General features: G+C 38.2%; 1 protein-coding gene across 1 annotated transcript in view; it reads left to right on the forward strand.

Annotated features, from left to right (window-relative positions):
* Positions 1–25,562, forward strand: part of LOC113663923 (deleted in malignant brain tumors 1 protein-like) — a 162,710-nt gene that overhangs the window by 7,711 nt on the left and 129,437 nt on the right. The window contains exons 4-10 of the mRNA XM_047800919.1: positions 13,100–13,414; positions 18,864–19,175; positions 19,278–19,556; positions 19,670–19,993; positions 20,431–20,742; positions 20,847–21,125; positions 21,238–21,561. Coding sequence (XP_047656875.1) covers positions 13,100–13,414; positions 18,864–19,175; positions 19,278–19,556; positions 19,670–19,993; positions 20,431–20,742; positions 20,847–21,125; positions 21,238–21,561 — 2,145 coding nt within the window. The remainder of the gene's footprint in view (positions 1–13,099; positions 13,415–18,863; positions 19,176–19,277; positions 19,557–19,669; positions 19,994–20,430; positions 20,743–20,846; positions 21,126–21,237; positions 21,562–25,562) is intronic.

The raw sequence follows: 25,562 nt of genomic DNA on the forward strand, positions 1-25,562 counted from the left end.
AAGGTGATGTTAGAAAAAAGGAAAAAACAGGCAAGCATAAGTGTCTGAGTTACTTTAATAAGTTACTTTAATATTTGTGGCCAATTGTGATGGCTAGACAACTGGAGCAGAGCATCTCTAGTACAGCAGGTCTTGTGGGGTTTTATGCAGTGTTTCGACCAAAAACTGCTTGTTTTACCAAAAATGGTCCAAAGAAGGACAATCAGTAAACCAGAGACAGGGTCATAATAGCTTAAGGCTCAGTGATATTCATGGGGAGTGAAGGCTAGTCTAGTGTAGACATGTCTCACTGTGCATGTACATGTGTCATGAATTCAGGATAAAAACGGACCCAAACGCAGGATAGCAAAACAAACGGGGTTTAATAACAAAAACACTAAACAGGACACGGACTGACGACAGGACAAGACAACAGTAGATTCCGTGCTGCACAAGGCAACGCAGCTCAGGTAAATACACAGGGTAATCACAATAGGAAACAGGTGGGTAGACAGGGAGGAGCAGACGAAGGCGGGGCAGACACGTGACAAGGAACATAAACAGATACACGTGGCCAAAGTCCGGGCTGAGTCCTGACAACATGTTTGTACAAAATCATTTTTCAAATTAGAATGCTTTATTTTATGTGTCTTGTGTGTCCTGCACTTATCAGGTTTACATTTTTTGACCTGAATGCAGTCATTGTGTGGAAGAAACTGTGTAAAACTTTGGCCAAATTACATTTTTTCACTGTAGATACCTAACACATATTTGATTGTTCAGTTGAGAATCTATATTGAATTCAGTTAGGATATTTCAGTACAGTTTGTTTCTAATATTATTTATCTCAAGCTAGTTGGTAAAATCTTAAATAAGTAATTAATAAAACCCTTCTGTCTTTTCATATATTAACTCAGTCCGAGAGATCAGGCTGGTGAATGGTCCGAGTAAATGTTGTGGTCGAGTGGAGATCCAGCACAGAGCCCAGTGGGGAACAGTGTGTCATGATAACTGGGACTTAAAGGATGCAGAGGTGGTGTGTAGGCAGCTTGGATGTGGTAAAGCCATCAGCGCTCCTCGAAAGTCCCACTTTGGTCAGGGAAGTGAACCAACCTGGCTGGGAAATGTTCAGTGTACAGGAACTGAGAGTTACATAGATCAGTGTTCACACAGTGTATTTGGAGTAAAGAACTGTGGACATGATGAACATGCTGGAGTCGTTTGCTCAAGTAAGTCATCATTGTTTATTTGTTTTTATGTATGTTTTTATATATTTTGTACCCTGTTTAAAATTAATACATTTATAACATTATGAAACATATTTCTTTAAGACATGCAGAGTCCAACACTGACTCGGATCTCCCCAAACTCTGTGGTCTCACCTGGAGAAGTCCTGCAGTTCACATGTACCACATCCAGTCCATCATGCATCTCTGTAGGATTCAGTTTGTATAAAACTGGGACATTGATAAAGAAACAAACTGCAGAGACTAGAACAACATTTACTCTGACTGTAGATGCCTCACATCAGGGTCAGTACACCTGTGACTACTCATACAAGGAAAGTGACTCCACATCATCCAGGAGCAACTCCATTAACATCACTGTGGGTAAGTGACATTTACTGCCAGTACCATACAGTATTTGCAGCTAAAATCGCAATCTATTTTTTGTAATTTTCTTGATTTTCAGTAGCTCTTTTATATTAAAATATTAATTTCTGATAATCCTTGCTTGTTGTTTTATAGTGAACTTGCAGCAGCCCAATATCTCCTTCAGTGCTGCTGTTGCATGGTACCACTATGGGCCTGAAGGACCAGAAATGATCAGGGGCTATGGCTTCTCCATCATCTGCTCCACTGAACCTCAGTATCCTGAAGGTTCCTTCCACTTGGGCTTCAGTAAATCCAACATCACCAGAACTCAGTCAGCTGTTAACCACTCAGCTGTCTTCCTTTTTCCTGAAACAGATTTTGGTCATCAGGGAAACTACAGCTGTACTTATGAAGTTAAAGTGTCTTCACGTACCTTTACCTCCATGACCACAGAACCCCTTTTTGTTGCTGTTAAAGGTATATTAAAATAAATTACGTCTATTTTTGTGTTTTGCAGTTTAGTATTTGAAAAACTTGACTCTCTTTCAGCATCAGTGATGCCATACATTGGTATGGGAGTAACAGCAGGGCTGCTTCTCATCTTAGTTCCAGTCATCATTTGCTTTGTGAAGACACAGAAAAGATCAAAATTTCAGAGTGACACAAAGAGTGATTCACAGAGTGAGTTATCAAAACTCATAAATGTTTCAGTATATTTAAAAAAACATCTATTCCCAAAAAAAAAAACATCTAGTAATATATCAATATCCTAAATAAAGACTTCTATATGGGAGAAGTCTTCATAAGTCCTCCTAAGATTTAAATAAAATGTCTACTGGTTACATGGTGAACATTTACTTAAAGCATTTAAGCATGTAATCAGTATTGTTGATTATTTTTGTATAACAGCACAACATAAATGCTTTTATTTATTACTTGTATTGTTCTTGAATTTTATTTAGAAAAATTGATCTATAAACCTGTGTGTATTTTGTCACAATCAATTTGTAGGTGCTACAAACACATACGAGTGTCACCAAGCAGAGAATAAGAAAGATGACGAAGATGTTTATAAAAACATAGAAACCATTTTCTACCAGAAGGATGATTCAGAGGTTTCGGATAACATCTACCTTGATTTCGAGGCTGCTGAACAAAGTGATGCAGATGATGACTATATTAATGTTAATGATGAGAAACAAAGTAATAACCTGGGCAATGACTATGAGGATACAGAAATTTATGCAAACTGTGCAGAGTAATGTGGAAAACTAAATGATTATCCAAAACCCCATTTGTTTTCTATAAAGTGGTGCAGGTACAGGTGCAAGTGCAGGTAGCAAACAAAACAGGGACATAATCCAATGGCAAAGTCAAGATTCAGTCAATGGTCTGGCAACGAACAAATCATATTCACCAGAAATTACACCAAAGTGCCTAATAACAAGGTACTGAGTTTTTTTTCATAAAACTTTTCTATTTGTTTCTCACTTGAATTGTGTTAGTTACTATATCACATAAAAGGAGGAAAAGATGTGACGAGTTATCTTGCTTTGAATATCTTGTTTCATCACTAACACCTTTAACTGTAACAGAAGTGTTTAGACTTTTTATGTCTACTATACTAGGACTATATGGTCAGGGGCTCCATCATTGTGCAGGGCCTCAGACAATGACACAGGGTCGTTTATACCAATATCTCTGCTCTTCTGGCAGGTTGAAGTTGTTGCTTCTGTATGTAACACACTGAATGTTTTCATTTTAATGTTCATACACGGACTGTGTTGTACAGGCAATGTTTGGAACTCGGTATACACGGATGTACGTTTGTTAACGAGTTTATATTGGAATGAATGACTGCACAGGTTGGGCCAATCCCAAGTGGGTATATTAGTTAATGAAGTTAATGGGGGTGGGAACAAGAAGACGCGGGAGAAAAGGAGAAGCGGGAAAGATCGAAGGATGTGATGTGTCTGAGAGAGATGTCGTTTTTACAGTTTAAGAGTTTATGTATTATGTATTCACTGACTGTTTCCTGAGAATTGTGTTAAGGAACTGACTGTGTGACACATTTTTTATAATTTTTTTTATTTTAAATTTACAGCTTGTTTTATTATTTTAATTATATTATTTACTTTAGCTACAGTACACGGATGCTAATCGCTATGATAATATGTTAATGTTAGCGTGATCGACGGATATTTTATGAAGTCTTTTTCCCCCTTCATGAATGCTGAGGTAAACTACTTTTTTACAGTGCGAGATATAGCCACATGGTTGAACTAGAAATAAAAAGAACAATCGTCATATATATTTCATGTCAATGGATTATTCTCACGCGACTCAACATAGAGTGCACTAGTGTTTATTTTGAGTAAACACTACCAAACAGTTGGGTTATCTTTTTATTTCTTTAATTCTTAAAAAAATATTTAATTGTTTTTTGAATGTAATTGATTCTTTTTCTGCGCAATTGTCAATATTAGCTAATATGGGTTCTTTCTAATAATTTAATAATATAATGCTTACTATTTTGCAATAACATTTACTGTACATTTTGATTTTGATAATTCAAAGTAAGGCTTAACATTTGTACTTAATTGGAAGGCATTTTTTTTTATTAATGTGTTTTTTTGTTGATCGATTTTATTAATAAATTCAACTTGTGTTCATCTTTATAAGTCTTTCTTTTGTTTGAATTTCATTATTAGTTTTTGGATTCTGTTAGTGTAGAGAATGGAGACACAGTAGGTCTATCCGTATTGTTTTCCACTAGGGTTATTGGTATTGCTGTAAAACCCAGCCAGTTCATCAAAAGCTGGCACCTAGGTTTCCATATTTTCATATCTGATGAAGTAGCCCCTAGAGCAGTGGTGTCCAATCTTATCCACAACGGTAGTGAATCATCAGTTTCCACCTAACTCTATCCTCATCATCCTCTACTCTCGAACCAGTTACCTTCATGTACTCATTTAACACATCCATATATCTCCTCTTTGTCCATCTTCTAACACTAGGTTTACTGGATTTTTTATTTTCTGGTGCGGGTCCCGAGGTGTGATTCCCCCGTTGAGATTTTCACAGTTCTTCAGCCCTGCTTTTGTTGTGCAAACGCCCCCCATCACCTGTGAGGCCTGGCTGATTTGCATTTGTTCACTCAGAGTAGCTCAGATCCAAGGCAGGCCAAAACTCTGTTACAAAATAGTCTGTTTAATTTATATTTAAAAAATGTTTGCTAAGGTTTGTCATTGCCATAGTACATATCATATTTATATAACCTTTGTGCAGACCTGGGGTCTATTTGACTCATCTAGAAAGTGTGTCATAACTTGGGTTTCCTTCCACATATTTGCCTGAAATTGACCAGGATTGTTCCAAATTATGAACTTTGCAAGTAAAATGAATCTTGTCCTCCCGGGTCAATTTGACCCGGCCACATTTAGTGGGGCAATAGGTCACACTTTTGCCCTTTTCAGCGCAATGAACATACATACAGACACAAGAGATAAAGCCTTTTAGCTCCAGGGGGCATGGGAATATAGCCTACACTTGGGGCGAACTGCACCTTAATGACACAGTCAAAGGGCGTGGTAAGGCTTGGTCCCTGTTCTTTGGAAAGTGCCCTTGGATGCCTAGTAATTCTCTGTAAGCACTCCTGAGGCAACTCTGTGGTGTATTGAGGCCTACACAATGAGATTGAACCCATCAACCAATATATATAGGCACCATGCACTCGGTGTTGTGCCCAATATGAGAGAGTGTGGTGCAGTCTGGGTGTTTATGAGCCCAGAGGCCAGAGGTCGCCCATCCGGGGCCAAAACAAAAGATGTGGTGTGTTATCTTTTTTTTAACATCACTAGGACCTGTAACAGAAGTGTAATTTTAAAAAGAAAACCTATTATATCTACTATATTGTGTATATAATATATTGTGCTATGGTCAGGGACTCCATCATTGTGTAAGGCTCAACCAGTGACATGCCTTATATGTCCTGTAGCTATACTCCGACCCAAACACAGATGGTGTAACCACATAAATCAGACACGGGGTGGTTTATAGCAATATCTTTACTCTTTTGGCAGGATGGTCGGATCACCTTGTCCGCATAACTAGTAAACTGTAAGTAAGTTTGTATGTAAACTGTTTTAAGGTGTGGGATATTTCCACATAACATTCATGGAATTACTTTGAGATTAAAAAAAGGTTTTTTTTGTCTCAAGGGATTATTCTCACAAGCCTCAATAAGACTCTGAAAAGACAAAAAGGTCTAAGTCTGCCTCCTTCATTTAAAGATTCAAACAATAGATTAGGTAGAAGAGCTTGAAGAGGATCCTTTCTTAGATGACTGAGAGACTTCAAAGGACACCTGGGTTCAAGGTAAGACCAAACTCTGATAGTTAATCTTGTGTTTTCAACACTAACCCGTGCAAACTAGGACACATTTCTTAGTGGGTTAGGATCCGAAAAGTGTCACGTACGTCAGTATAAATTACTTCACCTTGTATACAAAACATTGTGAATTTGTGCAAAAAACATTAGCTGGTTTTAAATCAGCATGCCAGTTATGTAAATACACATGTGAGAAACTTAAAAACTGCATGATTTCACTGAATATTGAGGAAGACCCTAACCAGAGCCCTCGTTTGCTTTTTTGCTGATGATGATGATGTTGTTACCACAGTAACAACACAACATCTGGCAAGCAGGGAAGTTAATAGCCACTGCCTCAGCACTTACATTGGAACAAAACAATGTCCTGCAGTCTTATGGTCTTGAGTGGAAACAAGTCTCCATGGAGTCTGAGAAGGAAATATCTTAGAAGACTTCACTAACAGTGTTTTGTTTTTGTTTTTGTTTTTTTTTTTAATTTAATTCTTTTTCCATCCTCCTGAAGTCAGTGAATTTTTTAATAGTTAGGAACACCAAACTGAACTTTTGGAGTCTTTCAACTTCATCCATTGCATCACCGGCTTCGGCATCAATTCTGCTGACACGTTGGTTTTTGCTTGTTTACTACAAACTCACCATGATCCGGTCCTATGCCTATGCTATGTCACATGCCTCCTCACTTCGGTTCCGGTTTCCACTGCAGACACGAATCATCACTGTACCTGTGTGCAATACCTCTTCACAAAATAAAAAAGATATGTAGATGCTTGACAGACTTCCATGTTTCACTTTGACTATGCACGCGACTTGCACAGAATCTCGAATCTCAACGTGTTTCGGCTTCCTCTGAACTTCCTTTTGGTGTTCAGTAAACATGAACAGGACCATGTTAGAACACTGCCCAAAAAATATCACTGCCAGCGAGCCACATCATTTCACACGTCTTAAAACATGTCGATGTCACACGGCCTCCAGCACAAAGACGTCGTCTTCTGTTCTCTTCTGATTTTTTTTTCTGTTCTACTTTGACACTTTTTACACATTCAAATGCACAAATGTTGTTTCTCTTGTACCATAAACTGTATGATGATGATGATGTTGATGATGATGAAAATATTCTTTTTTTAAAGACTGATGTTTTGTGTGTTTCTCTCATTGTGAGGAAAAAAGCTCTGTTCTTTCATGCAGCTCAAATTTATAGAATATAATTTCAATAGTGATCGTTTAGTTGTAGATTGTTTTATACCAACACACATTTCTTGAGTTGTTGCTTTCACACATTTGTTTTTTCTTCTCTCAAACCCCACCATGTATTATATTTAAGCAAACAGGAAGGCCGTTCTGGAAAGAAAAGAGTAATGTGGTCTTTTTTTATTTTATTTTTTGTCACAAAAGAACATTATGGAATAATGTAGCAGCAGCCGGGAACAGCTTTCGTCCTCTTTGCAGTCCATGTCACCAGCCCGAGTTTTTTTTTTTGTTTTTTTCAGTGTCCTGCGTCACTTGCAGTTTTCCGTGGAGGACACCGCCCCACTTCCTATCCACGGGAGTGTGTACATTTACTTCAGACATTTTCTGGTTACTGGTTTGTCTCATTAACCAAATGACATAATTGTACAATTCAGTAGGTTTTATACTTTGTCTCATTATCAACCTCTTCATGATTTCTAGAACATGAAAACACTCTTAAATAGGAAGTAGACAGGAAGTAAAGGAGGAAATCAGCCAAGTCACAGCATGAAGGAAAAGGTCGGTTCAACTTTACACTCACAAGCACACTTTCTAAAGTGTTGCTTTAAATAATGTAGATATGAGATTTGTGTCAAAATTTCATTCTTAGTTTCATGTTTTTGCCTTTTAAAAATAGGGACTAGTCAACTATGGGAACGCTGTTGAATGCTGATACAGAAATAAAACTACATTTAAAAACTATTTATGGTAGTGTAACTTTTTTTAAAAACAAAACGACAAATTACATTAATTAATGGAAAGTATGAATTTGTATTATTAGCTATGCATAAATCTTCATACTTAATAACATCAAAAATCTATTTTACTCTGATTTTGCTTTAGAACAATCAGAAATATTATAAATATTGTTATCTACAAGGTTAGTTCATGGGAGTTGTGTTTACTCATGGGAGGTTATGGAGTGACATGTTGATCATAAAAATAAATATCTTGAGGAAGAATGCTGTTCATCCTTCCAGGAAGATAAATGATCCTGTCATGGCCTGACACTACATGTACCCCTTATGTTTCTCTTGTTTGTCACTCGTCTGTTAGGTGACAAGACAAGAGGAAATGACAAGAGGAAATTAATATTTTTGACACCCGGGGTACTCTGGGCGTTTGACAAGGTTTCGCCTACATGTGTTTTGGGCTGGCCTTCAACTTTTGGGCTGTAAAAAAAAAAAAAGTAAAAAATTTATATGCAGCAAAAAATAGTTTGAGTTTTTTTGACGCAGTTTAATAGGAACTGACCATAGAAGAAACTCCACCTCTTTGGTTGCATGAAGAAACATAAAACATCACTTGTCGTTACCTCAAGAGGTTCATTATGAGAAGAAAGCAGCAGTGAACGTTGTAATTAGTATCAAACTGATTTACATCTTAAGGACCAGGATGATGAATCTTCACCTCACTTTAACACTCGGTAAATTCAACATTTATATCAATACGTTTGTCTTGTAATTAATATTATTGTATCATTTCCACATTTTACATGTGTGTGATCCTTTGGGTTTTATATATATAACTTTTTAAATAAATTTCTTACTATCCTTTGGATGATGTCAGAATTTCAATATTCTTTTACTGTGAAGATATTCTTCAGATGAGGAATTTAATTTGATATTTTTGATTAGTTCACTGTGTTTTTAATTGTCTACAATTTTACTGCTCGTTTTCTGAATTGCTGATTTGGGTAAATGCAGAAACAGAAATGATCCACAAAGAAAGGCAAATGTTTATTATTTAATATAAGCGTCAGACATTTCCATCGGTCTGTTACTATAAAAAGAGTAATATAGTTAAAAAAAAAAGTTTGTTCATATAAAGCTATTAATTGCTGACTCTCTACTGTCAGAGTTGGTCATAGAAAATTAATCAGCACCATCTGACCAATCAGAATCCAGTATAAAGTAGCTCTCTGGTATAAATGCAATTATAGAGTATGTACTCTTTTTATACACTTACCATCTACTTTATCAGAAATCTGGAACTCAATTATACAGCTATCCAATCAGCCAATTAGGTGGCAGCAGCACAGTAGATAAAATCAATCAGTTACAAGGTGAAAAGCTTCAGATTATTGTTCCATAAAAACATCAGAAAAGTGAAAAATGTGATCTGAGAGACTTTAAGCATAGTGTCGGTGCCAGAGGGGGTTAATCTGAGGAGTTCAGAACTGCTGATCTCAGAATGGTGTAAAGGTGGAAGATCTGCCACCTAAAACCTCTTGTTGATGAGAGAAATCAGAGGAGAATGAACCAGACTGGTCTGAGCTAACTGGAGTTAGAAATAAGCCCACATTACAGCTACAGTTAGCAAAAAAAAATCATCAGGAAACACAACATATTAAACTTTGCAGTGAATGAGCTACAGGTTTCACATCATGTCAGCCAAGGACAGGAATCTGAGGCTACCCTGGACTCAGACTCACACTGATTAAAAATGATTAGAAGATTTAAGAAAAAAACTTCTGGTCATATGATTAAATAACAGCATAATAAACATGTGTACAGGTGTTCCTATTAAAATGGACAGTGTATAATAATATTTACCCTTTTCATAATGTGTTCTAATAAGTCTGGAGACAGATTTGGTTTTTCCGTCACCGCTGGCTTCATGAACTTCCTCCTCTTTAGTTCTCTCTACAGTCCGGTGTTTCTTAGAGCTTTCTCTGCTGGCTGGTAAGTCTAATTTTCATTTGAATCCATTTAATTTACTCTCTAGATCAAGACACTCCAACTTCTGCCCAGGTCCACATCAGCACTTTTTGAGCCTTTGAAGCATTATCAACTATAGATATAAAATGTGTATTAGACAAAGTAGGTGTGGTTACCACCATTTCTAATTTTCTTACTCCTTAATTAAGTATCCACAAATCTTCACTCCGAGAGCTAGAGTTAGCATTAGCAAAAGCCTGTCATGACATCACTTTAAAGCATGCATGACCTTGCAATTTCTTGAAAGCCAACTTACACTTATAAGTACATGAATTCATCTCATGCTCATTCTATGACGATAGCCACAACAGAGCTTCCCTGTTTGGGCCACAGTCAGGGCAGTCTAATTACACCCAAATCAAAGTTGCTCTGCTTCTGGTCATTAAACACCATGAAGGAAATCCTTTCCTCAAGATTTACATTTACATGTTACCGGCATTTAGCAGGACACCCTTTATCCAGAGGGACTTACAACTGAGGCAAACTGAGGGTTAAGGGCCTTGCTCAGGGGACCAGCAAGTGGCAGCTTGGTGGACCAAGGGGGGTTCGGAACCATGACCTTCCGATCAGTAGACCCAACACCTTAGCCACTGAGCTACCCCATCCCTCAAGATCAAGCATGTCTTGATTCTCACCTTCATAAACTCAGCTTTGCCAGTTTAGACTTAGTTCTTTAATTTTGTTCTGAATTTTCAGCTTGTTAAGGCCAATATTTTTGAGAAAGTCATATAATTAACAAATAATTTCCTGAAGGGATAAATAAAGTTTTTATATATCGAGTGCGTCATCTGTGAGTCGTTGTTTGTAATGATATTTTTGAGTAATGTGGTGTTTGTGAAGGTTTTTGTGTATTGTGTTGTCTATGAGTGTTGTGTTGACTGATGGTCTGTGAGTATTGTTTTGACTCTGAGTGTTGTGTTGACTGAATGTCCTGTGAGTATTGTGTTGACTGATGGTCTGTGAGTGTTGTGTTGACTGTGAGCGTTGTGTTGACTGAATGTCTGTGAGTATTGGTTGACTGATGGTCTGTGAGTGTTGTGTTGACTGGAATGGTCTGTGAGTGTTGGGTTGAGTGATGGTCTGTGAGTATTGTGATGGTCCTGTGAATGTTGTGTTGACTGATGGTCTGTGAGTGTTGGTACGATATCAGTTGTGCCTAATTCTCTTCATTTGAGTATATTTTCTGGTAAAGTAGGTTCCTGACTTTTGTATACTATCTGCTTAACTCACTTTGTTCTAGAGTAGTGTGAATAGAATTTTGTTATATTCTATACCATTGTTGAGCTTATAGTGTTGGTCTTTGTTGTACTCAGCTGAATTATCAGGAGTAGTTTCAGTCTCCCTTAAGGTGTGAATTGTGGGCAGGGCTTACTCATTTAAATTGAAGGTTTTGAAGTATCTCTCTTGGTTGACTGCAGATATTTTCCTCAAACCAATCTCTGTACTCAATTCCTACTGTCACAGACGCTCTCGTACACAGAGCAGAGGTCACAATCCCAGTAACCTCATCTACCCTCCTCTGTGTAAGTCTCACGCAGTGGTGGTAGGTGGGCTCTGGAATTGCCAGTCTGCTGTAAAGAAAGCTGATTTTATCTCTGCTTTAACTTCCTATTACTCCTTTGATTTTCTTGTGCTAACAGAAACCTGGATATCCCCACAGAACACTGCTACACTCTGTGAGTGTTGTATTGTCTGAGAGCATTGTGTTGACTGATGGTCTGTGACTATTGTGTTGACTGATGGTCTGTGAGTATTGTGTTGACTGATGGTCTGTGAGTGTTGTGTTGACTGATGGTCTGTGACTATTGTGTTGACTGATGGTCTGTGAGTATTGTGTTGACTGATGGTCTGTGAGTATTGGGTTGACAGATGGTCTGTGAGTATTTGGTTGACAGATGGTCTGTGAGTGTTGTGTTGACTGATAGTCTGTGAGTATTGTGTTGTCTGTGAGTATTCTGTTGACTGATGGTCTGTGAGTATTGTGTTGACTGATGGTCTGTGAGTGTTGTATTGACTGATGGTCTGTGAGTATTGTGATGTCTGTGAGTGTTGTGTTGACTGATGGTCTGTGAGTATTGTGTTGTCTGTGAGTATTGTGTTGACTGATGGTCTGTGAGTATTGTGTTGTCTGTGAGTATTCTGTTGACTGATGGTCTGTGAGTATTCTGTTGACTGTGAGTGTTGTGTTGACTGATGGTCTGTGAGTATTTTGTTGTCTGTGAGCGTTGTGTTGACTGATGGTCTGTGAGTGTTGTGTTGACTGATGGTCTGTGAGTATTTTGTTGTCTGTGAGCATTGTGTTGACTGATGGTCTGTGAGTATTGTTTTGACTGATGGTCTGTGAGTGTTGTGTTGACCGATGGTCTGTGAATGTTGTGTTGACTGATGGTCTGTGAGTGTTGTGTTGAAATGATGGTCTGTGAGTGTTGTGTTGACTGATGGTCTGTGAGTGTTGTGTTGACCGATGGTCTGTGAGTGTTGTGTTGACTGATGGTCTGTAAGTGTTGTGTTGACTGATGGTCTGTGACTGTTGTGTTGACTGATGGTCTGTGAGTGTTGTGTTCATCTGCCTCCTATAGTTCATTAGACTGTGTTGCAGAGACTAGTCATGTTCACTAATTCATACACTAGACATTACTGTGGTGATGTCCACTAGTCAGGCTGTCAGGAGAACAGTGATGAGGTGCTAATTATTGTCACATTTTTATTTTGCTTTTATTTTTATTTGTCTTTCATTCTTATTCATGTATTTAACTTTCTTTAATTTTGTTAATCTGTGTATATTGTGTATATTTACATACCATTTCTTTTCTTCTTTCCCTCTCATTGGGGTGGCAATAATTAGTCTATAGAAATTAATTTATCAACCTGTGAACAGAGACGAGGTGGTGGGTTTCGTAAAATATTAAAGAATTGAATTTAAATAGAATTTAAAAGGTGTTAATACTGAGTTACATTTAATGACCTAATGCAAATTATATTATAATTCATTATGTGAAAGTCATGAAATCTTTATTAATAAAGGATTAGAAATGAGAGAAATGTATTGATATGAGGTCAAGCAAACAAACAAACAGATAGACAGACAGACAGACAGACACTTTATTGATCCTAGAGGAAATTCAAACATTCAGTAGCAAGATTCTTTGTGATTAACATGAACATATTTTCTGATGTTTGTTTTAGATGGTATTAACATACGACTCACTGGTGGCAACAACCCCTGCTCTGGTAGAGTGGAGATCCTGTATAATGGTCAGTGGGGAACAGTGTGTGATGACTACTGGGACCTGAATGATGCAGAGGTGGTGTGTAGACAGATTGGATGTGGTAAAGCTGTCACTGCTCATCAAAGTGCCCACTTTGGTCAGGGAAGTGGCAAAATATGGCTGGATGATGTTCAGTGTTCTGGAAGTGAAAGCACCATCACACAGTGCTCTCACAGAGGATTTGGAGTACACGACTGTAGCCATGGTGAAGATGCTGGTGTTACTTGCTCAGGTACAGAAAAGCATAGAATCAGCTTCAATCCACATTACAATATACTTAAGATACAAAGCTTAACTCTTTCTTATGCTTGCCAGCCACTGTAGATAATATTTAAGAAATAAAACACAAGAGGGTCTGCAGGTATAAAATGATTTTCACAGTCAGTTTGCCAATATGTATTTTTAATTACAACCCGAATTCCAGAAACATTGAGATGCTTTTAAATTTGAATGAAGTGAAAATTAAAAGACTTTCAAATCACATGAGCCAAAATGTTATTCACAAAAGCACATAGGCAGACCATTGCTCTCCAATCTGTGAAAGATTTTGGAAGACTTTAAAAACAATGTTCCTCAACATCAGATAGCAAAGGCTTTGTAAATCTCATCATCTACAGTGCAGAACATCATTAAAAGATTCAAGGAAACTGGAGAAATCTCTCTCTTCCTTTATTGGATTTCCATGGTCTTCAGGCCCTCAGATGACACTGTATCATTCATCGATTGTGTCAATGACATCAATAAATGGACCCAGGAACACTTCCAGAAACCACTGACAGTGAACACAACTTGCCTTCCATCTGCACATGACACCTAAAGCTCTATCATACACAAAGGAAGCCACATGTGAACATGTCCTGTCCTGTGGGCCAAGGATAATTTAAAATAGACTGTTTCAAATTGGAGAAGTGTTCTATGGTCATACAAGTCCAAATTTAACATTCTTATTAGAAATCTCAGACGCTATGTCCTCTGGGGTAAAGAGGACTGAGACCTTCCAGTGTGTTATCAGTGTTCAGTTTAAAAGCCGGCATCTCTGATGGTATGAGGTGCAGAAGTGCATATGGTCTGGGCAGCTTGCATGTTTTGGAAGGCACTAAGAATGCTTGAATGTTTTAACATGTGCACAACTCCAGACGATGTCTATTTCAGGGAAGGCCTTCTGTATTTTCAGCAGGACCAAGAAAACCACATACTGCAGCTATTACAACAGCATGGCTTTAATTGTAGAAGAGTCTGGGTGCAGAATCGGCTGCTTGTGGTCCAGATGTTTTACCTGTAGAGAACATTTGGTTGCAATCATTAAACGAAAAATATATGTCAAAGACGACCACAAACTCTTCAGCAGCTGAACCTATATCAAGGAAGAATGGGGGACCAAATTCCAACATTAAAACTCCAAAAACTCATAACCTTGATGCCAGATGTCTTCAAACTGTTTTTGAAAAGATAGGAGATGGTTACACCATGTAAACATGACCCAGTCCCAACTACTCTGAGACCTGAAACCTTAAATGAGCTCATTTAGTGGATAAAAGTGTAAATCTCTCAGTTTAAACATTTATATGTTATCTATGTTCTATTGTGAATAAAATATTGGCTCATGTGATTTAAGAGTATTTTAGTTTTCCTCAAATTTAAAACATGTACATTGGTATTTTTCTGTTCATTTATTTTTGTTTTGTTTACTGTTCTGTGTTTTTGTTTAGATTTTTACTTGTTTTTCAATTTTATAGAATTCATTCAGTGATTTGAGTTTTGTTTTTATCACTGATAATTAAATAAACATAACCTCCAAACTGGGGCATGGTGGCTTAGTGGTTAGCACGTTTGCCTCACACCTCCAGAGTTGGGGGTTTGATTCCCTACCTCCTCCGCCTTCTGTGTGTGGAGTTTGCATGTTCTCCCCATGCCTCAGAGGTTTCCTCCCCCGGTCCAAAGACATGCATGTAGATTGATTGGCATCTCTGGAAAATTGTCCGTAGTGTTGAGTGAATGAGAGGTGTTGTGCCCGGCGATGGTTGGTACTCGATCCTGGGTTGTATCCTGCCTTGATGGCCCGATGACGCCTGACATAGGCACAGGCTCCGCAGGACCCGAGAATAGTTCGGATAAGCAGTAGAAAATGAATGAACCTCCAAACAGAGGATGAGGTGCTAATCTAAAAAAGAGAATGGGATTGGTAGCCTAGTGGTTAAGGTGATGGGCTACCAATCGGAAGGTTGTGAGTTTGCCCAGCTGGCCACTGCTGGGCCCCTGAGTATGGCCCTTAACCCTTATTGTTAGTGTTGTATAAAAAATGAAATAAAAAGTTAACGGTGGATAATGGATAACGGTGTCTGCGAAATGCTGTAAATGTAGAATCAAATTGGATTCATACTGGTGCATTTATGCAGGTTACGTTACTCAATGCAAATTATAGACTTTAATTTTTCATTATATAAGTTTTTTTGAGGAATTATAATAATACTGGGGATGCATTTTGCTGTTTGTCTTGTGAAGGGTAGCTTTCGACTCATTGGTGGCAGTCACACCCTGCTCTGCAGAGGTGGAGATCCTGTATAATGGTCAGTGGGGAACAGGTGTGATGGACGAACTGGGAGCCTGAAATGAATGCAGAGGTGTGGGTGTAGACAGATTGGGATGTGGTAAAGCTGTCCACTGCTCATCAAAATGCCCACTTTGGTTCAGGGAAGTGGTGAAATATGGCTGGATGATGTTCAGTGTTCTGGAAGTGAAAGCACCATCACACAGTGCTCTCACAGAGCATTTGGAACACACAACTGTGGCCATGGTGAAGATGCTAGTGTTACTTGCTCAGGTACAGAAATCTCTTATATTATGACTTTGTCCTCAGTGTTATTATAATGTATGCATTCAGATACGAGAGCTAAAATATTATACAAACTGAGGCTAGGATTGCCCGCTCTTAGAGGATTATATCACAAAGTATTTTATTCTGTATATACTATAACAATTTGTCAACTATTCACTTTTTTTTTATTAGTTAAAGGAAAACACATCATACATTTTATCTATTTATAATGGATCTGGAACATCTTTTCAAGTTTATTCCTGTTATCATGTTACTGTAACCGGTCACGTTCGGATCTGACCGGTGCTCGTGTTCTCTGCGTTGTGTTGTGGAATGAGTAGTCTTTACAACTTTGCTGCAGCAGTACTGGAGAGTTTATTGTCATCAACACCCAACAATTCTGGATGGAATACAGAAAGAAACAAAATAAACATTTTTTGGTCAGCTGACTGCTTGGTCAGCTTTCCTGACTGCTTGGTCAGCTTTACCACCTCTCCTCAGTATGCACAAAGTAAACTCCATAAAACAGAAATACAAATTTAATTAAACAAATTATAAAACATTAGAAGTTACTGTACCTGGATGGAATACAGAAAGAAACAAAATAAACGTGGCTGCTTGGTCAGCTTTACCACCTGCACAAATCAAATTGCAGCCATTAGCTCACTAGCATCACTAAGCCTAGCCAAAGCACATGCTTATTCGGCTCGCTGTACTTATCAAAAAAGACGCTTAATCCTCCCTATCCATGCACAAATTACTTTACATATCACTTTATATATCACATATTACATTAAAAATATTACATATTACATATAACAATATTTAGTGAACACTTTATGAGTGAAATTCAAATGTGTAAAACTCAATTTTGCAAGTAATCCCGGGAGCACAAAGTAAACTGAGGAGCAGCATGCACATCCCGAATGACGTCATGACATAGCACAGCTTAATCGCAAGAGAAAACACTTCCGCCAAAAATAGAAATGATTAATTTAAACATGACATAAAACATATTAAACAAATTAAAGCAAATAAAACAAATAGGAAGGATTTTTAGTGAAATGCATATATTTACATTGTAAATATACATACATGAAAATTAACATCAGTCACATTACTATATCTGTTATAACAGATACACAGTAGTTCCATCACCAAAATGTAGTTTGTCACATTAGAGAAGAGATGATATGGAAAATACAGTGGGTATGGAAAGTATTCAGACCCCTATAAATTTTTCACTCTTTGTTTCATTTGCTAAAATCAAAAAAGTTCATTTTATTTCTCATTAATGTACACTCAGCACCCCATCTTGACAGAAAAAAACAGACATGTAGAAATTTTTGCAAATTTATTAAAAAAGAAAAACTGATATCACATGGTCATAAGTATTCAGACCCATTGCTCAGTATTGGGTAGAAGCACCCTTTTGAGCTAGTACAGCCATGAGTCTTCTTGAGAATGATGCAGCAAGTATTTCACACCTGGATTTGGGGATCCTCCGCCATTCTTCCTTGCAGATCCTTTCCAGTTCCGTCAGGTTGGATGGTGAACGTTGGTGGACAGCCATTTTCAAGTCTCTCTAGAGATGTTCAACTGGGTTTAGGTCAGGGCTCTGGCTGGGCCAGTCAAGAATGGTCACAGAGTTGTTCCAAAGTCACTCCTTTGTTATTTTAGCTGTGTGCTTAGGGTCATTGTCTTGTTGGAAGGTGAACCTTTGGCCCAGTCTGAGGTCCTGAGCACTCTGGAAGAGGTTTTCTTCCAGGATATCTCTGTGCTTGGCCGCATTCATCTTTCTTTCAACTGCAACCAGTCGTCCAGTCCCTGCAGCTGAAAAACACCCCCATATTTTCATTGTTGGGATTGTATTCGGGCACGTGATGAGCAGTGCCTGGTTTTCTCCGCACATACTGCTTAGAATTAATGCCAAAAAGTTCAATCTTGGTCTCATCAGACCAGATGATCTTATTTCTCATAGTCTGGGAGTCCTTTGTGTGTTTTTTGGCAACTCTACGCAAGCTTTCATATGTCTTGCACTGAGGAGAGGCATCTGTCAGCCCACTCTGCCATACAGCCCTAACTGGTGGAGGGCTGCAGTGATAGTTGACTTTCTGGAACTTTCTCCCATCTCCCTACTGCATCTCTGGAGCTCAGCCACAGTGATCTTTGGGTTCTTCTTTACCTCTCTCACCAAGGCTCTTCTCCCACGATTGCTAAGTTTGGCAGGACGGCCAGGTCTAGGAAGAGTTCTGGTCGCCCCAAATTCTTCCATTTAAGGATTATGGAGGCCACTGTGCTCTTAGGAAACTTGAGTGCTGCAGATCCAGATCCGTGCCTTGCCACAATTCTGTCTCTGAGCTCCTTGGGCAGTTCCTTTGACCTCATGATTCTCATTTTCTCTGACATGCACTGTAAGCTGTAAGGTCTTATATAGTCAGGTATGTGCCTTTCCAAATCAAGTCCAATCAGTTTAATTAAACACAACTGGACTCCAATGAATGAGTAAGACCATCTCAATGGGGATCAGAAGAAATGGACAGCATGTGAGTTAAATATGAGTGTCACAGCAAAGGGTCTGAATACTTATGACTATGTGATATTTCAGGTTTTTTTTTAAATAAATTTGCAAAAAATTCTACACAAAATTCAGTTTTTTCTGTCAAGATGGGGTGCTGAGTGTACATTAATGAGAAATAAAAATAACTTTTTTATTTTAGCAAATGGCTGCAATGGAACAAAGAGTGAAAAATTTAAAGGTGTCTGAATACTTTCCGTACCTGCTGTACTATAAAAATGTTATAGAATATTAAACAACAATTTGTAGAAGTTCAACAGTGCTGTGTCTTTTCATATATTAACTCAGTCCGAGAGATCAGGCTGGTGAATGGTCCGAGTAAATGTTGTGGTCGAGTGGAGATCCAGCACAGAGCCCAGTGGGGAACAGTGTGTGTTGATAACTGGGACTTAAAGGATGCAGAGGTGGTGTGTAGACAGCTTGGATGTGGTAAAGCCATCAGCATGCCTCAATATTCCCGCGTTGGTCAGGGAAGTGAACCAACCTGGCTGGGTAATGTTCAGTGTAAAGGAACTGAGAGCTACATAGATCAGTGTTCACACAGTGGATTTGGAGTAAAGCACTGTGGACATCATGAAGATGCAGGTGTTGTTTGCTCAAGTAAGTTATTGTTGTTTATTTGTATGTATGTATCTATATATTTATATACCCTGTTATGTACCCATGAATATAATTATAATATAAAAAACATATTTCTTTAAGACATGTCAAGTCCAACACTGACCCGGATCTCCTCAAACTCTGTGGTCTCACCTGGAGAAGTCCTTCAGTTCACATGTACCACACCCAGTCCATCATGCATCTCTGTAGATTTCAGTTTGTATAAAACTGGGACATTGATAAAGAAACAAACTGCAGAGAATACAACAACATTTAATCTGACTGTAAATGCCTCACATCAGGGTCAGTATACCTGTGACTACTCATACAGGGAAAGTGTCTCCACATCATCCAGGAGCAACTCCATTACCATCACTGTGGGTGAGTGACATTTTCTGGACATTTACTGCCAGTACCATACAGTATTTGCAGCTAAAGACATATTAATTGGCTATTATATTTAAAATCCTGATAAATCATCTGTTGTTTTATAGTGAACTTGCAGCAGCCCAGTATCTCCTTCATTGCTGCTGATGGATTGTACCACTATGGGCCTGAAGGACCAGAAATTATCAAGAGCTATGGCTTCTCCATCATCTGCTCCACTGGATCTCAGTATGCAGGAGGTTCCTTCCATTTGGGGTTCAGAGGAATCCACATCACCAGAACTCAGTCAGCTTTTAACCACTCGGCTGTCTTCATTTTTCCTGAAGCAGATTTTGATCATCAGGGAAACTACAGCTGTACTTATGAAGTTAAAGTGTCTTCACGTACCTTTACCTCCACTACCACAGAACCCCTTTTTGTTGCTGTTAAAGGTATATTAAAATAAACTATGTCTATTTTTGTGTTTTGCAGTTTAGTATTTGAAAAACATGAATCTCTTTCCGCACCACTCATGCCATACATTGGTATGGGAGTAACAGCAGGACTGCTTCTCATCTTAGTTCCAGTCATCATTTGCTTTGTGAAGACACAGAAAATATTTTGCTTTTAATGCAATCATTTTGTGGAAAAATGTGTAAAACTTGCAGGAAAGCACCACATTACATTTACAATGAAAGCACCACATTACATTTACTGTAGAAACCTAAAAGATTTTTGATTGTTTAGCTGAGTTTTGAATTTAGTTAGGACATTTTAAATACAGCTACATTTGTTCCTAATATGATTTCTTTTTATATATCAAGCTAGTTGCTACAATCAATTATAGGTAATTAATAAAACCCTTCTGTCTTTTCATATATTAACTCAGTCCGAGAAATCAGGCTGGTGAATGGTCCTAGTAAATGTTGTGGTCGAGTGCAGATCCAGCACAGAGCCCAGTGGGGAACAGTGTGTGATGATAACTGGGACTTAAAGGATGCAGAGGTGGTGTGTAGGCAGCTTGGATGTGGTAAAGTCACCAGCGCTCCTCGAAAGTCCCACTTTGGTCAGGGAAGTGAACCAACCTGGCTGGGTAATGTTCAGTGTAAAGGAACTGAGAGCTACATAGATCACTGCTCACACAGTAGATTTGGAGTAGAGAACTGTGGACATGATGAAGATGCAGGTGTCGTTTGCTCAAGTAAGTCATCTTTGTTTATTTGTTTGTATGTATGTATTTATATATATTTTATGTTCTGTTTAAAGTGAATACATTTACAATATTATGAAACATATTTCTTTAAGACATGCAGAGTCCAACACTGACTCGAATCTCCCCAAACTCTGTGGTCTCACCTGGAGAAGTCCTGCAGTTCACATGTACCACACCCAGTCCATCATGCATCTCTGTAGACTTCAGTTTGTATAAAACTGGGACATTGATAAAGAACCAAACTGCAGAGACTACAACAACATTTACTCTGACTGTAGATGCCTCAAATCAGGGTCAGTACACCTGTGACTACTCATACAGGGAAAGTGTCTCTACATCATCCAGGAGCAACTCCATTACCATCACTGTGGGTGAGTGACATTTTCTAGACATTTTCTGCCAGTACCATAAGTATATGCAGCTCAAAACACATTAATTGGCTATTATATTTAAAATCCTGATAAATCATCTGTTGTTTTATAGTGAACTTGCAGCAGCCCAGTATCTCCTTCATTGCTGCTGATGGATTGTACCACTATGGGCCTGAAGGACCAGAAATTATCAAGGGCTATGGATTCTCCATCATCTGCTCCACTGGATCTCAGTATGCAGGAGGTTCCTTCCATTTGGGGTTCAGAGGAATCCACATCACCAGAACTCAGTCAGCTTTTAACCACTCGGCTGTCTTCATTTTTCCTGAAGCAGATTTTGATCATCAGGGAAACTACAGCTGTTCTTATGAAGTTAAAGTGTCTTCACGTACCTTTACCTCCACTACCACAGAACCCCTTTTTGTTGCTGTTAAAGGTATATTAAAATAAACTATGTCTATTTTTGTGTTTTGCAGTTTAGTATTTGAAAAACATGAATCTCTTTCCGCACCACTCATGCCATACATTGGTATGGGAGTAACAGCAGGACTGCTTCTCATCTTAGTTCCAGTCATCATTTGCTTTGTGAAGACACAGAAAATATTTTGCTTTTAATGCAATCATTTTGTGGAAAAAATGTGTAAAACTTGCAGGAAAGCACCACATTACATTTACAATGAAAGCACCACATTACATTTACTGTAGAAACCTAAAAGATTTTTGATTGTTTAGCTGAGTTTTGAATTTAGTTAGGACATTTTAAATACAGCTACATTTGTTCCTAATATGATTTCTTTTTATATATCAAGCTAGTTGCTACAATCAATTATAGGTAATTAATAAAACCCTTCTGTCTTTTCATATATTAACTCAGTCCGAGAAATCAGGCTGGTGAATGGTCCTAGTAAATGTTGTGGTCGAGTGCAGATCCAGCACAGAGCCCAGTGGGGAACAGTGTGGGAAAAGTTCTGGTTTGGGTGATGGAGTAAAGGGGAATTAAGGATGCAGAGGAGAGGGTGGTTTTTGTGTTTTGGAGGCCAGCTGGTGGATTTTGTGGTGTGTATTATTTTTAATAAAGTCCGGTCTCGAAGTTCATCCCATTTGGTAGGAAGTTGTGACAACTGGTGGGTTAAGGGTATGCTAGGTGTAAAGTACCTGAGAGTATAGATAATGTAACCTTCGATTTGGCAGTTCGTATCCTGTTCCTGTCTATTTATACACAAAAAAAAACAAAAAACCAACAAATTCCCACTCACAAAAACAAACAAACCACACACCAAACTCCCACAATTATAACAAAACACCCCCTTTCCCCTACTCACCAGCAGAAAGTGTACCCTATGATGTCTCAAGATCTTACACCCATGAGCTTATGCCACCAGATCGAAATCCACAATAAAACGAAAAATCTCTATATATAGATCATCACACCTACTATTACACCCACTTTAAAACAACCAAAAAAACACCAAATATGAACATGAAAAGCGACAAATGCAAAACGATAAGAAAACATACACAAAAAACAACAATGAATTATAAAAAAAAAAAAAAAAAACAAAAAAAAAAAAATCATAAAGGAAGTAAAAAAGAATAACGAAAAAAACAAAAACACACAAAAAAACAAACAAAAAAAAAAAACAAACAAAAAAAAAAAAAAAAAAAACAAAAAACTATAAAAAAAAAAAACAAAAAAAAGAAAAAAAATAAGAAAACAAAAAAAAAAAGAAAAAAAAAAAAAATAAATAAAAAAAGCACAAACAAAAAATAAAACAAAAAAGAAAGCAAAAAAAGAAAAAAAAGAAGAAAAAAAGAAGAAAAAAAAACAAATGAACACAACAAACAAAAAAAAAAAAGACAAAACAGTCAAAGCATGAAAAACCCCCCACACAAACAAACAAAAACTAATACCGTAAAAAACAAACCCCAAAGCAACAAAACCAAAAAACAACAAAAAAAACAAGACCAGAGATAAAACTGAGACCCACAAAAATGCACGAACAACGAAAAAACACACCCAACCAAGTAACAAACACACACAATCCACTCGACAAGTAGCACACATGAATAACCACACACCCCCCACAGCTCAACATCACTATGATACATTGAGACTTCAGTTATGTAATAAAACTGGAATTGATAACGAACCAAAACTGCAGAGACTACAACAACATTTACTCTGACTGTAGATGCCTCAAATCAGGGTCAGTACACCTGTGACTACTCATACAGGGAAAGTGTCTCTACATCATCCAGGAGCACTCCATTACCATCACTGGGGTGAGTGACATTTCTAGACATTTTGCCAGTACCATAAGTATATGCAGCTCAAAAACACATAATGGCTATTAGATTTAAACACTGATAAATCATGTCTGTTGTTTATAGTGAACTGCAGCAGCCCAATATCTCCTTCATTGCTGCAGATGGATGGTACCACTACGGGCCTGAAGGACCAGAAATTATCAAGGGCTATGGATTCTCCATCATCTGCTCCACTAGATCTCAGTATGCAGGAGGTTCCTTCCATTTGGGGTTCAGAGGATCCACATCACCAGCAACTCAGTCAGCTGTTAACCACTCAGCTGTCTTCCTTTTTCTGAAGCAGATTTTGATCATCAGGGAAAGTACAGCTGTACTTATGAAGTTTAAAGTGTCTTCACGTACCTTTACCTCCACTACCACAGAACCCCTTTTTGTTGCTGTTAAAGGTATATTAAAATAAACTATGTCTATTTTGTGTTTTGCAGTTTATTATTTAAAAAACTTGACTCTCTTCAGCATCACTGATGCCATACATTGGTATGGAATTAACAGCAGGACTGCTTCTCATCTTAGTTTCAGTGATCTTTGCTTCGTGAAGACACAGAAAATATTTTGCTTTTAATGCAGTCATTTGTGGAAAGAAGTGTGTAAAACTTGCAGGAAAGCGCCACATTACATTTACTGTAGAACCTAAAACATATTGATTGTTTAGTTGAGTATCAAATTAGTAAGGACATTTTAAATACAGCTACATTGTTTCTAATATGATTTCTTTTATACAGTATATCAAGTAGTTTTTACAATCAAAACTTATAAAACCCTTCTGTCTTTTCATATATTAACTCAGTCCGAGAGATCAGGCTGGTGAATGGTCCGAGTAAAGTTGTGGTCGAGTGGAGATCCAGCACAGAGGCCCAGTGGGGAACAGTGTGTGATGATAACTGGGACTTAAAGGATGCAGAGGTGGTGTGTAGGCAGCTTGGATGTGGTTAAGCCTCAGCGCTCCTCGAAAGTCCCATTGGTCAGGGAAGTGAACCAACCTGGCTGGGTATGTTCAGTGTAAAGGAACTGAGAAGGTACATAGATCATGTTCACACAGTGTATTGGAGTAAAGACTGTGGAATGATGAACATGCTGGATGTCTTTGCTCAAGTAAGTATTGTGATTTATTTGTATGTATGTAGTAGTATTTATATATATCATGTACCTGTTAAACTGAATACATTTCACTATTATGAAACATATTTCTTTAAGACAGCAGAGTCCACACTGACTCGGATCTCCCAAACTCCTGTGGTCTCAACTGGAGAAGTCCTTTGCAGTTCACATGTAACCCACCACAATCCAGCAGTCCTCCATGCATCTCTGTAGACTTCAGTTTGTATAAAACTGGACATTGATACAGAAACAAACTGCAGAGACTACAACAACATTTACTGCTGACTGTAGATGACTCACATCAGGGTCAGTAAGTACACCTGTGGACTACTCATGACAAGGAAAGTGTCTCCATCATCATCCAGGAGCAACTCCATTACCATCACTGTGGGTGATGACATCTACTGCCAGTTCCTTACAGTATTTGCTAGCTAAACCGCAATCTATTTGTACCAAGTTCTCGATTTCCAGTATCGCTATTGTATATAATACTGATTTATGGTCAATCCGTCTGGTGTTTTATAGTGGAACTTGCAGCGGCCCAATATCTCCTTCATTGCCGCTGATGGATGGTACCACTACGGGCCTGAAGGACCAGAAATGATCAGGGCTATGGCTTCTCCATCATCTGCTCCACAGAACTCAGTATCCTGAAGGTTCTTTCTATTTGGGCTTCAGTGAATCCAAACATCTCCAGAACTCAGTCAGCTTGTTAACCACTCGGCTGTCTTCCTTTTTCCTGAAGCAGATTTTTATCATCAGGGAAACTACAGCTGTACTTATGAAGTTAAAGTGTCTTCACGTACCTTTACCTCCATGACCACTGACCCCTCTGTGTTGCATGTTCAAAGTATATGTAAAATAAACTACCTAGTTTTTTGTGTTGCTGCGGTGTGTCAGTATTGAAACATCTGACTCCTACCAATACGACTGATTCGGCATCACTGATGCCATACATTGGTATGGGGTGACAGCAGGACTGCTTCTCATCTTAGTTCCAGTCATCATTTG

This window comes from Tachysurus fulvidraco, chromosome 15 (assembly GCF_022655615.1).
Source record: "Tachysurus fulvidraco isolate hzauxx_2018 chromosome 15, HZAU_PFXX_2.0, whole genome shotgun sequence".
Classification (NCBI taxonomy): domain Eukaryota; kingdom Metazoa; phylum Chordata; class Actinopteri; order Siluriformes; family Bagridae; genus Tachysurus; species Tachysurus fulvidraco.